Genomic DNA, 11,546 nt, shown 5'->3' on the forward strand with positions numbered 1-11,546 from the left:
AAGAAGAAGAAGAAGAAAGACAACCCCAACTTCCTTGACAAGAAGACTCCTGACCATGTAGAGACAGTCAGAAGGGGATGAAAAGAGAGGGACTCATTAACTCCCCCTGCGGTAGACGGCTGCTATGGCATCAACCATATGTACACGACGTCTATCTCCTTGTCAAGGAACCCGCCACCCCTATACATATAGAATGAACTGAAGCTGTTTTCTGGATGACTTCACCTACATAGACAGAAGTTTATCGACCCTTTTCACAAAAGAAAGAAGGTGGCTATAATCTTATCAGTCATAAGAAATGCAAGAACTGAGGAGGCAAGCTTTTACATGCATGCTCATCCCCCTCTGAGAACCCTCCTACCTTTAACTTCTAGCGTGTGGGGGGGGGTGTACGCATATGAAGGGCTGATGTGTGACTTGAAAGGAGATTGAGAGAGAAAAAGACAGCATAGAGTCGTTGAGTTACAAAATGCATGCCATCTTCAGCACGCGAAAGCGGCGAACAGAGACGAGGAAAGAGGAACATCACGTACAAGAAGAAAAGATGCACCAGAAATATAGCTAAGTTATGTGAGAAAGACAGAAAGAAAGAAAGATACAAACCACTTAGTAGCTAGCCATGAGCTCGCTTTTCGATCTCACATAAAAGAAGAATTCTTCACTTGTATTTCACCGATCGTCCCCCCTCCGGCCATAATACACATTCCTTTTGTTCCTAGCCCCCATCCATGTCTACATCTAGCTAGGGCACCGTGTCTACTCTCTCCCCCCCACATCATGACCCACAGCCCTCTATGTGTGTAACTGTCGCTGTATGTGTCCTTCGTCCCCTCCCCCCTACCACAGATCTTCTTCATTTGTCTTGCAAAACTCCGGAGAGTTGCGACGGAGTCTGAACTTCGAGAGACTCTCGAAATGCATCTTCATATCTGTTGCCAGAATCAAGTCGATCATACGGCTGCGAACCATCTGAAACTCCTGAGAGAAGAAACACCGATCCAATAGAACACGCAGCCCGCACACCTGCATATCTAATGGTTGACCGAACCAATTTTCCCTTCGGAAAGTTATTCTGAAAATCTATGACCTTCGCTCTCTTTTGACGTAGAACGCTCCTAACCACATATGCACCCCCGCGGTTCGAGAGAGCCAACCCTGTGCCAAGTCTCCATTGGCAATACACCGATAGAGGGAGGAGCTACGCGTGTCACATACAAGCCAGCAGAAATATCTGTATGTAGACAGGTGCAGACATTCATCGAGACGCCTGATCGGCCCTACCTCGGCGAGAAGAGCCGCAAAGTGCATTCATTAACTTCTCTCCTGCAGGCAGGTATCATTCCCCGCCCCACCCTCGGCTATCTGTACCTATATCACGCCGCCAAAGACCCCTCCCCCCGGTTTATCACGCGAAAGACGGAAAAAGGAGGCTTTCTCTTTGAAAGAAATGTAGCCCGGGTACGGATTGTTATGCAATTTCTCCTCAATCTCAATAGCAGGATTCCTACGAGGCGAGAAAACTACGTGTACGTCCGACTGCATATCTCTCTACATGGGCATTGGCCAGTCCCCCCAGGGAGGGGGGCTACAGATCTCTTGAGACAAGAATTCCGTCAGGACAATTGTACCATAATTACCACTACATGCCCCCAGAGTGAAGGAAGGCGAGCCAGGCGCCCCACCGATGCTCTTAGAGTTGCCCAACCACACACTCCTAATCATTAAGCTTCTTCTTCATATGAAGTTCTCCGATCACTCCCTCTACGAAGACACCACCAGCTCCTATCTGACACTTTGTCTACAATAGTACAGGTATTTAGGTATGTATGCATATCTGAAAAAGTCGCGAGAAAGAGAGAAATTCTCCCTCACGCAGGGACCAACATCAACGATAAACCCCGTGTCTGCTCGTTTCCTCTTGAAAGACGACGTCACCTCCTACTCCATCCACATACGCGACTTCAACAAAGAGGGGGGGAAATGGCCTAGAGACTTACATCTGGTTGAAGATTTCCAAATAGATTGCACTCCGGCCTGCACACAGATAGTTATAGATAGCGACAGTAAAGACGAACGATCGAAAGCGAGAGATAAGAAAACCCTCGTTGAGCTCAGCACTAAAGCAACTCCCTCCTTCACTCGCTTCTCTCGCACAGTCGTTTCCTTTCTCTATGGCAATACATTCTACGAGGGCTATGTCTTAGCGAGGTATACATACCTTAATGAATGGAAAAAAGCCTTGGTACCGAATGCTGTGGGCCGTATTATATCGATCAGGCATTAGCACGAGAGGATATAGGGGAAGACTCTTGTTATGTCGACATATGTTAGATTTCATACAAGAGGAGAGAAACGTGTAAAGTGCCAGTAAAGCCCACCACCAAGGAAGAGAAGACGGAGATAAGTGTAGTTGCTTGCTTGGGTCGTATGGCCCTGAAGCAGAAAACGACGAAGAAAAGAAGATGTGATTCCACCTAGGGCCTTTATCGTGAATTGAGGTGCAACTTTCAAAGGGGCGTCTTCACAAGGGTCCACAGGAGAAAGGAAAACTGCACCTGCTGTCGTTCTATTGCCTCACTAACAACAATGCTGACTAGAGGAGACAGAGAAGAGAATACCAGGCGAAGTATCTATAAGAAAAGAAGAAGAAAAGCCATCAATAAACTACGGGAAACGTGCGAGGAAAGCACGGAGCCTATCACGTGTAAAACGGCCTTTTCAATAGAAGCCACTTGTACAGAATGCGAAAGCCATACGCGAAGCACATGCATGCATGCACCATTGCAATAGTTGGAAAATGACGTCGATGGTTGGTGCTGTGGTTGACCATCGAAACCCACTCACGACACCGCTGAAAGAGACCGTCCCTTCCTCCCCCCCCCCCTTGCGTGGCCAAGCGTATTCTTTAGACTCACCGCGCTAAAATTTTGAAAGTGAGACAGGCGTGGAAGTTTTCTAAGACAGCTACATCATTGTAAATGATACTCTGAGAACGAGACCACCACACAACAGAAGATCAACGGAGAAAAGATACAGCTGACTACTGGGCAACCAGCTGAAGACAACAACGATCTGAATAGATAGAAATCCACAATTGCATCAACGAGAGGTAAGTCCATACGCTCAGAATAGATTACGGATAGACCGACCACGGCTGAACTACGAGACAAGCGCATAGACAGGAGGAGACCTAGCACAAGACATGAAGGGTAAAGATTCCGAGCTGAGACATCTTAACATTAGCAGATGGAAAGCTAAGACGCCTTGACTAAGAGCCTACTCTAACACGCTACTTTACGCTGCTGCTCTTCCTCCTCTCACCTTTCTACGTACTTTTAAACAATGCGATGTATACAGGCGATCCGCTAGCATCAACCGATAGACTGAAAGCTTCATTCTTCTCTTAATGACGGATGACGAAGGAACCATACAGGGGAAATTGGTCATGATGTTCCTCGCACAGATGTCTGTCTCTATCTACGTGTGTTGGGACCACCTGCCTCTCCTTACACCCCCAAGGTGCTGATACGAATGTGAACTGAAGAAGCATGCATGCGAGAAAGAATGTCGTTACAACTGTCTTGTGTACCTATGGAAAGAACGACGGAAAAACTAGACCCTCCATCCTTTTCTTCGGTTCCGAGACTTGAATCGATACCATTCTCTCTCTCGAGACACATAAAACTATCTGTATCCATACATATACAAACATGCCTACTACTCCATGCCTGAAGCTTCTCCTCTCCTTTTCACGCATACGAAAGAAAGATATCCAACACTTTGAAACCCCCAATATGCTGCAATGTCGCAGCAATTGAGACAGGTAAGAAGATAGATAGATAGATACTAGCCATCGAGCTAGCTAGCTAGCTCACCACGGGTGCCCTTGTGGCAGTATAGAAAGCATTTGTTCTCCCTTGGTGTCCGATATCGTGACAGAGAGCCGCAACGATAACAGCCATCAAGTCCGATGCTGTTAGACTAGACACACAACCAAAGAAGAAGAACAGCAGCAGCAGCAAGCAGCACTAGCAGATACATTTAAAGACGGGCAGAAGATCTACGACTGAAGTCAGAGCGAGACTTAGCATCGATCTCATCTACTCTTCGCACAAGAAGATGATCTATATACATGCCAAGATCATTCTTCCCCCCGAAGAAAAACGGGTGATCCACATACACTGCCCTTGTCCTCGCTCTATCATGTCTTTCTCCTCCCGCTTTCTGTTGTCATCTTCGAGCCCAAGACTAACAAACACATCGACACTAGAGACAGCTACTTTCCATCCCTACCCAACGACCCTAACATTTCTTATTAGCTAAACATATAAGTAGATCTGATAGTGTTTTAGTTTCAAATGAAGCAGGTTTAGTAGACGATAAAGAAATATTAGAATTAGTAGAATGAGAAGAAGAAGAAGAAAAAGGCTTCTTATTCTCTCAAGGGGCAAAACACTTAGGCAAACAGCCGGACAACAACTGAAGACGGTCGATCCGAGCCAAACAATAAACGAGCGTCTACATATCAATTCAAGGCTTCTGATGAAAGGAGTTTGTCAGTCTGGGGAGGGGAACTAGTCTTGCTTATTGAAAGAAAAAGACTTTCGGTGTAGAGACACAGGAATCTTCGTCAGTCCCAAGAGTACATACAGCAGGACACCAAGTTATACGAGGGGGTGTCGATCATCTACACGAGATTGAGATAAGAGGTGGTGACCGTCACGGAAAGAAGTCGGGCTCGCCTGACCTCCCTACTCTTCTTGAATCATGTAACACATGCTGTACAGACAACATCGCCCAATAGGAGATCTCCCCCACACCTTCACTCGCAGCATAATAATGCCCCACCGGGTGTAGAGTCTCTTCAACATAAAGAAAGGGCGAGGGGGGGAGCAGCTGCTATCACTATCTATCCATCTATCGTAAGAGAGTCCAAGAAGCCGTGGAAGTGACGGGGTTAACAGATGGTTTACACAACCACAACTCTATACATATATACGTAGATCTATACACGTCATTTGTGTCCCTCAAGAACGGAGGATGAAGCTGAGAGAAGGAAAAGAGAAAAGAAGTGTCTCTTATTCTCCACCCCCTTGTTATATGAATATATGTAGATATACTGAGCTTCTCCCATGCTTACTTGTAAGCAAGCTCCAGTTTCCTTGCGAGCCATACGGTATTGTGAGCCACCTGGGCCCCATGTAAGTGATTGTGATAGACCGTTGGCTGATAGCACATCTGAGCGACTTCCCTGCGCACCGCCAAGCAAAGAAGGGGAGCCCAAGTCGAAACAAGAGGAGCGAAGCTTCAAACCATATAAGAGGCTATAGGTCACGTGCAGGGATGGTAGAAAGCATGGTAAATCCAATCCATACAGACAACGGGATGAAGGAGAGAAAGATATATGCGAACAATATGATGGATTGATTGATAAAGGAGATCCTAATTTCGCACACATACACAAACCGTTGTAAACACCTGTCTTAGGTTCCGCTCACCCAAACCAAGATCTGCACCCTCGAAACTCCACTCGAGACCCCTCTCTCTCTCTCTCTCCCGCTCTCTCTCGAGATCTTTCTCTCTCTATATATATACATTCATATACTGTAACTGCTACACATTCCCTTGAGTTTGCTTTTGCTTATCGGGGTTCCCAGCGACGACGTCTCTCCGGGCATCATGAGGAGAAGACCTTACATGAAGTTTTGGATAGTGCGCTTGTCGCAATTGAAGCCTTGGACCTTACACAATACCAAGTCACTTCCAACACAATAGAAACACCAACCCTTCGACTGCTGGTCAACCTGCGAAAGTGAAGAGGAAAGAATCGAGAAAGTAAATTAAGAGAGAGAGAGAGAGAAAGAAAACACGCTACATCTCCTTCGCACTGTGGATGATGGACGAGCCAATACACCAAGTGTATCTATCTACTTAATCTCTCTATCTATCTGTACGCCTATCTATGTAGACCGCCCACTTCAGCCACGTTTCTCAGTCGTTTATACGATAGAACGAAGGAAAAGAAGACGACCGAGAAGCACTCTCATACTCCATCTAGATATCCTGTACGATGCTGCGGTCTTCCATACAAGATCAGAGAAACACGCCTAAAAAAGAAGGAGCCTTTGCTCTTTCAAAAGGAGGTATCTAGGCTTCCTCTGTGGCGAGAATATCTGTCATACACTTGACCTAAAGAAAGAAGATCACCTTCTCAGCAACTTGTTTCTTTCTCGTCTGCTTTGCTGAGTGAATGATCTTTGTGTAGTAGGTGTTACCCTCTGTCTAGTGAATACACCTGACATGTATTGTGCAGATTGATGTATTGTATAGCAAGTATCTCTCTATCTAAATGATAGGTGTACACTCCCATGAATAGACAGACGTTTCAAGTATCTCCTACACCCGTTTAGTCGGTACATCATCGATGATGTATCGACTAAACGGGTATATTCTTTCTCATCTATGTCTCTGTCAAGTGAATAGGCTTCGTAAGTATTAGCGAGATACACTAGGTTGTATACGATGTATACAAAGGAATGACGGGCGGGGGGAGATTATGAAGTCCGACCGTTATATGAAAGAAAAGCCGAAACAACAGAGACAGCTCTGAGGAAAGAAAAGGCAAAAACGACGCCTCTCTCGTATAAGAAGATCGTGGGGAAGAGAAGAGAGAGATGAAGCTAGCTGGACGGTCCTGGATAGACACGAAGCCCTAGACATGGAATGAGTTAGACAGGCCGTATCAACTAGTTGCCATGCCCCTTACATCAATCATGCTGAGGTTCCACTCAATGCTAACTTTCCTTGAAAGAGAGACGTGCTGCACCACAGAGAACAACAAACAGAGATCTTTCATAGAAAGGAAGGTCATCAAGAAAAAACGTCTTTTTCTTCCTAGGAAAAGAAGAAAGAAGAACGGCCCCCACCCGATCCGCCCTTTCTGACTGACAGGAAGAAAACGTCACTCATCCAGCTGGAAGGGAAGGGAGTGCATAAGCCAGTGAAGATCTTTCTGAAGAAGATGGGGAGGCAGGCAGAAATGATGGATGGTGTACGTTAACTCTACGATAGTCCTCTTCATACGAAGGCTACGGAGAGAGGAGACGTCTAACCAGAACAGTCGCCATGAGAGAGAGGTCTTAACCGGAGATTCTACAGCAGCACAGGGAGAAATCTTCACATAAACACAACGAAAACATGCCTCATCCCGACAGGATTGGTCGCTAAGATAAGAAACGTTCTCCACAAGACAGTCGGGCGTACTGTTCTGCTGGATGCACCCTCCGTCTGAACTCGAAGAACGAAAGAGAGAAAAGAGTGAAACAAAACAAGAAGAGCCCATTGCACCATTGTCCCTCTCAACCCTCTCTCTTTCTCTGTCTCATTCGAAGGCATTCCAGTCTTGACCTTACCAGTCGAGGAGCAGGGAACTTCGGGAAGTTCGACAGAAGAATACTCTTCTCCCCCCCTGCCTGACCACCTAGACCTCCTCGTCTTTTCTTTGAAGTCCCTACTGCACCCCCGGTCTCTAGACCTCTTCCTGCTCCTGTCCCGCCGCCTCCTGGGCCCCCTCTTTCTCCTGGGCTAGGATTACTACTGCCACCTCCACCGTCGTTTGTTGCATTGGTGCCCGTTGAGAAGGAAGGTGGGGAATTAGGTAGATCGACAATCTCCCAGAGGTCTAACAGAGCCGGCGCATAGAAGCTTGTCATCTCTTGCGCACCTGGGTCTGAACGATAGACAGACAGATATACACAGATAGATTATATGGAAAGATTAGACAGATAGATCACACAGACAGAGAGATAAACGATAGATAGATAGATAGATCAGGGTGTAAAGTGTAGAGGAGAGAAAGAAAAAGAAACAAGGTGAGTACAGAGAAGAAGAAAAGAGATATACGACACACCTCAGCAACTCAGAGAAAACACACAGCAGACAAGTGTCCGCCTCACCCATAATTGGCTCTAGAAGAAGATGCTGATGTGCGATCCCCCTAACACGCATCTAAGGACTTGATCTAAGTCCTTCGAGGTATATTGACAAAGTTCACGTCGATGTCGAGATGAAAGGCAAGACAGACTGAAGAATCGATTGTCTTTCTTGTCTTCTCAAGAAGAAAGAAATGAGAAATCTTCCTCTAGAGTTTAGACAGCTTCACGAAAGGAAACAGACGATCATAATCTATCATAAGCAGCATGCTGGTTCAACGGCTTCCTAAATCCCTCTTGCACCTGCGCCATCAATCGATCCCCCCCTTCATTCCTCGCATCGCAGAAACACACGAAGAGGAAAGCCGCCACTCAGGCAAGGTGTGTAGCTAGAAGCAGCCGCCCCTATAGTAGATAGGCACACTAGTATAACCTTATGTGCCTACACAGACGCTAGAGAAAGAGAGTGGCACGCGAGACATCTAAGTAAAGCTACACACATATTTCTGTCCGCCTATGTATATATGGGAGACAGCGATGAAAACGCGTACACTATAGCTATGCACGTACATATCTTTCTATATCCCCATATGTATGTACCCATCTGTCTATCTGTCTGAAAAGATTTATATACGAGGAAGAAATGGGGAGTTACCTCGTGGTTTCGCAGCTTGGTCTCGTGCGAAATCGTCGTCGTCCTCCATAACTGCGGACACTGAGAGTGTTAGCTGACCCGTCGTTAGACGAGCTTTCGATTGTAAAACTTCGCTGCGATGTCTGGTGCCGATGAGATCCATCAAGTTCTCTCGCACTGCCTTGTCTGCCCCCACGCCATCCTAAGATCCACCATAGGACACATCTTCAGCAATCCCCTTGCAGTTTCTTGTCTTTCCAGGCTTGGAGATATGCAGGAAGATCATCTCGCGTGTGGAAAAACGACCCATCTAGAATGGGTTCTATGGTCTCTCTAACTGCTCTGCTTGATGAGACCGGCCATCTTGGCTGTGCTAATGGTGCTCTGCTTCACGTGTCCAAGAAAGAGAGAAGAAGCGACCACCCTCATGCCCTCTCCCTATTATCCATCTACGGACAAGAGAGAAGAACGAACAAGTGATCCATCAATATAGACACGCATACATATCATTATTTATTGTGGCTAGCGATGGATACACAGGCACCAACTGCATCCCACCATGGAAAGTTAGAGGATTATAACACATGTCTATAGTAGGTTGCTTTTCATGACGAAAACACACATGGTAGTCTTTACATAGAAGCAAAGAAGTCAAGGCTCACTCTCGACTCACCTCCATCCGAAACGCGAAGAGATCATCTCCCGCCGTCAAAATCATAAGACATCTAGAGAAGCAAGCACACAAGGCAACCCCATGAACCTCCGAATATCCACACGGAGAGTAGCAGGGAAGAAGTGAGAAAAGAAGAACACCCATTCATTCACTGACTGAAAAGAGGCTTAAGAGAGGCCTAGACGCAGGGATAGACAAGACGTGTATCTTTGCGTATGTAAAGTTGTCAGGTATAATCTTTGGTGATCCGTGAGAAACAATTAGAGAAAGGAGAATCTACCCCTTATGAAAGAAGGTCTTCTGCTAAACGGTATGCCTTAGCCTTCTATGTCTACCTACGAAATGAAGAGTTCACACTCGTCCTCCGTCACCAAGAGAGAGAAAAGCAAACCTCGCCGTCGTCCATATGTTGTTGCCCGGTCATGCTGTTCTCTAAAGGAGAGAATTTCCAGGAGACTAACATTGTAGAAAAGATAGAAACACAGCTGAGCCCTCCACAGGTATGTGACGTGTACATAATACACTCCAACAAGGGCAATAGGCGTTCTCGACAAGAGAGCAACGTATCTAAGAAAGAACGACGCCATCGCCATCCCCCCCGATTCGTGAGAGAGAAGAGATGTGTCTGGAGAGACAAGGAGAGCTTGCTGGAAGGCTGAATAACGGACTAAGACTAACTAACCAGCGCACTAAATATCTCCTCTCCTATCCTTTCTTCTCTCTGCAAGTCGCCATCAGACGAATATGGTGCCATTCATGAATGCGAGAGAAAGAACGACTGAACGTCATCTAACTAGCTAAGAGACAACTCGCCAATGAACCTACTACTACTACCACTATTGTATATCTACACCTCCCCTCTCACACCGACTGAGAAGACCACTACTCGCTCGAGGAAACAAAGCGAAAGAGGAACTTCACAGTGACTGCTTGCATGCACATATCTTCTCCTCCTGCATCGAGTGTTGAAAGACAACCTTTACGAGGAGAAATTGTAACAGATCGAAGATAGCCAAGAAGAAGAAGGAGATGAACCACCACCACCACCAGCGGCAGCAGCAGCAGTAGGACGAAGAAAACTTCCGACAGTCCCTCATGACGGAGGACATCAAAAGTAATAGTACGTAGGTAGTATTGCCTTTGACAAGATCGCTTTACTTTTCTAGACCCCGTGAGAAAGAGATGAGTAACTTCTACCTTCACCTATCTGGAATGAATGTCTACCCATCTATCTTTTCTCTTTCTTTCCGGACATTTCACGTTACGGTCGTCCCCAATAAGGAACAAACATGCCTTGACAAGCAAAGGCTGAGACTTGTGTCGAGCCGTCGCTCAGAGAAGCATGGAGGTTCTCATTCTCCAGCAGTCCCCTTCTATAAAGAGAGATATACGAACACGACGTATCCATTCATCGTGCAGCCTAGGTGTAATCTCCCATATGAGATAGATAGATAGATAGCTTACCGAATCAGCATGCCTTCCGATTCAATCAGATCGACACACTTCTTGTATCTCAGCTTCTTCCTCGCCCGTCGGATCTTCAGTCCTGCCTGAAAGAGAAGGAACACGCAGGGGTCTCACCATGACAGTACTTATGACTCTTACCAAAACACCAATGTCAACGGTAGGCAAATATGCCCGTGTAGGAAGATACATCCACCCATCCTTCAGCTGTACATATACCGGGAAGGTGAAAGATAGTGAACCTGCCGTAGAAGATTCTACACTCTCAAGACAAAGACGACGAAGACTCCAGTATACACATGTATATATGTATGTTTACATAGTCGGTATATATATAATAAGGTGAAGACAGCACCTCGATTCTCACAACCCCCGTCCCAACATACATGCAATCGATTCCCCTAAGAGACGTGAAAAGCTGACCGGTGATCTACTGGAAGACAAGACTCGCCCTCTAACTTAAACGAAAAGTGTTTTTTCGAGGCAGCGGCTTCACATATCTATGACGACTCGAAAGTCTATTTATGATTCATACATAAGCGTTCAAAAGAATGTGAGGTAGCCCACTCAGAACATGTCCATACACACAGAGAGATACATGTACGCGTAAATAGACCATAGATAGATGTACGCATATAGACACTTGAATGACGTTTTGAGGAAGTAAGAGACGACGGTACCTCATTGATAAGAAGAATAAGTTCCTCGACCAAAGTGGCTGAGCCTGATGCCCCACTACATTCTGTCCCGACGTCTTGAGCAAAACGAGCTCTCTGACGAACACAAGGCATTCATTCACACACTTATCAAAACCGTCATGAGAAAGATAAAGCAGTCACACCTT

At 46.1% G+C, this 11,546-nt stretch overlaps 1 protein-coding gene across 1 annotated transcript in view; it reads right to left on the bottom strand.

The window, feature by feature from the left end:
- CSUI_003343 (3 5 -cyclic nucleotide phosphodiesterase domain-containing protein) overlaps positions 1-11,493 on the bottom strand; it is a gene marked incomplete at its 5' end in the record, with an annotated part of 18,201 nt that extends 6,708 nt beyond the window's left edge. The window contains 12 exons of the mRNA XM_068063541.1: positions 842-978; positions 1,998-2,034; positions 2,916-2,986; positions 3,876-3,981; positions 5,141-5,251; positions 5,698-5,804; positions 6,767-6,820; positions 7,413-7,729; positions 8,587-8,767; positions 9,239-9,290; positions 10,703-10,788; positions 11,383-11,493. Coding sequence (XP_067924486.1) covers positions 842-978; positions 1,998-2,034; positions 2,916-2,986; positions 3,876-3,981; positions 5,141-5,251; positions 5,698-5,804; positions 6,767-6,820; positions 7,413-7,729; positions 8,587-8,767; positions 9,239-9,290; positions 10,703-10,788; positions 11,383-11,493 — 1,370 coding nt within the window. The remainder of the gene's footprint in view (positions 1-841; positions 979-1,997; positions 2,035-2,915; positions 2,987-3,875; positions 3,982-5,140; positions 5,252-5,697; positions 5,805-6,766; positions 6,821-7,412; positions 7,730-8,586; positions 8,768-9,238; positions 9,291-10,702; positions 10,789-11,382) is intronic.
- Positions 11,494-11,546: the final 53 nt, after the last annotated feature.

Source organism: Cystoisospora suis (assembly GCF_002600585.1).
Source record: "Cystoisospora suis strain Wien I chromosome Unknown contig_1463, whole genome shotgun sequence".
NCBI lineage: Eukaryota > Apicomplexa > Conoidasida > Eucoccidiorida > Sarcocystidae > Cystoisospora > Cystoisospora suis.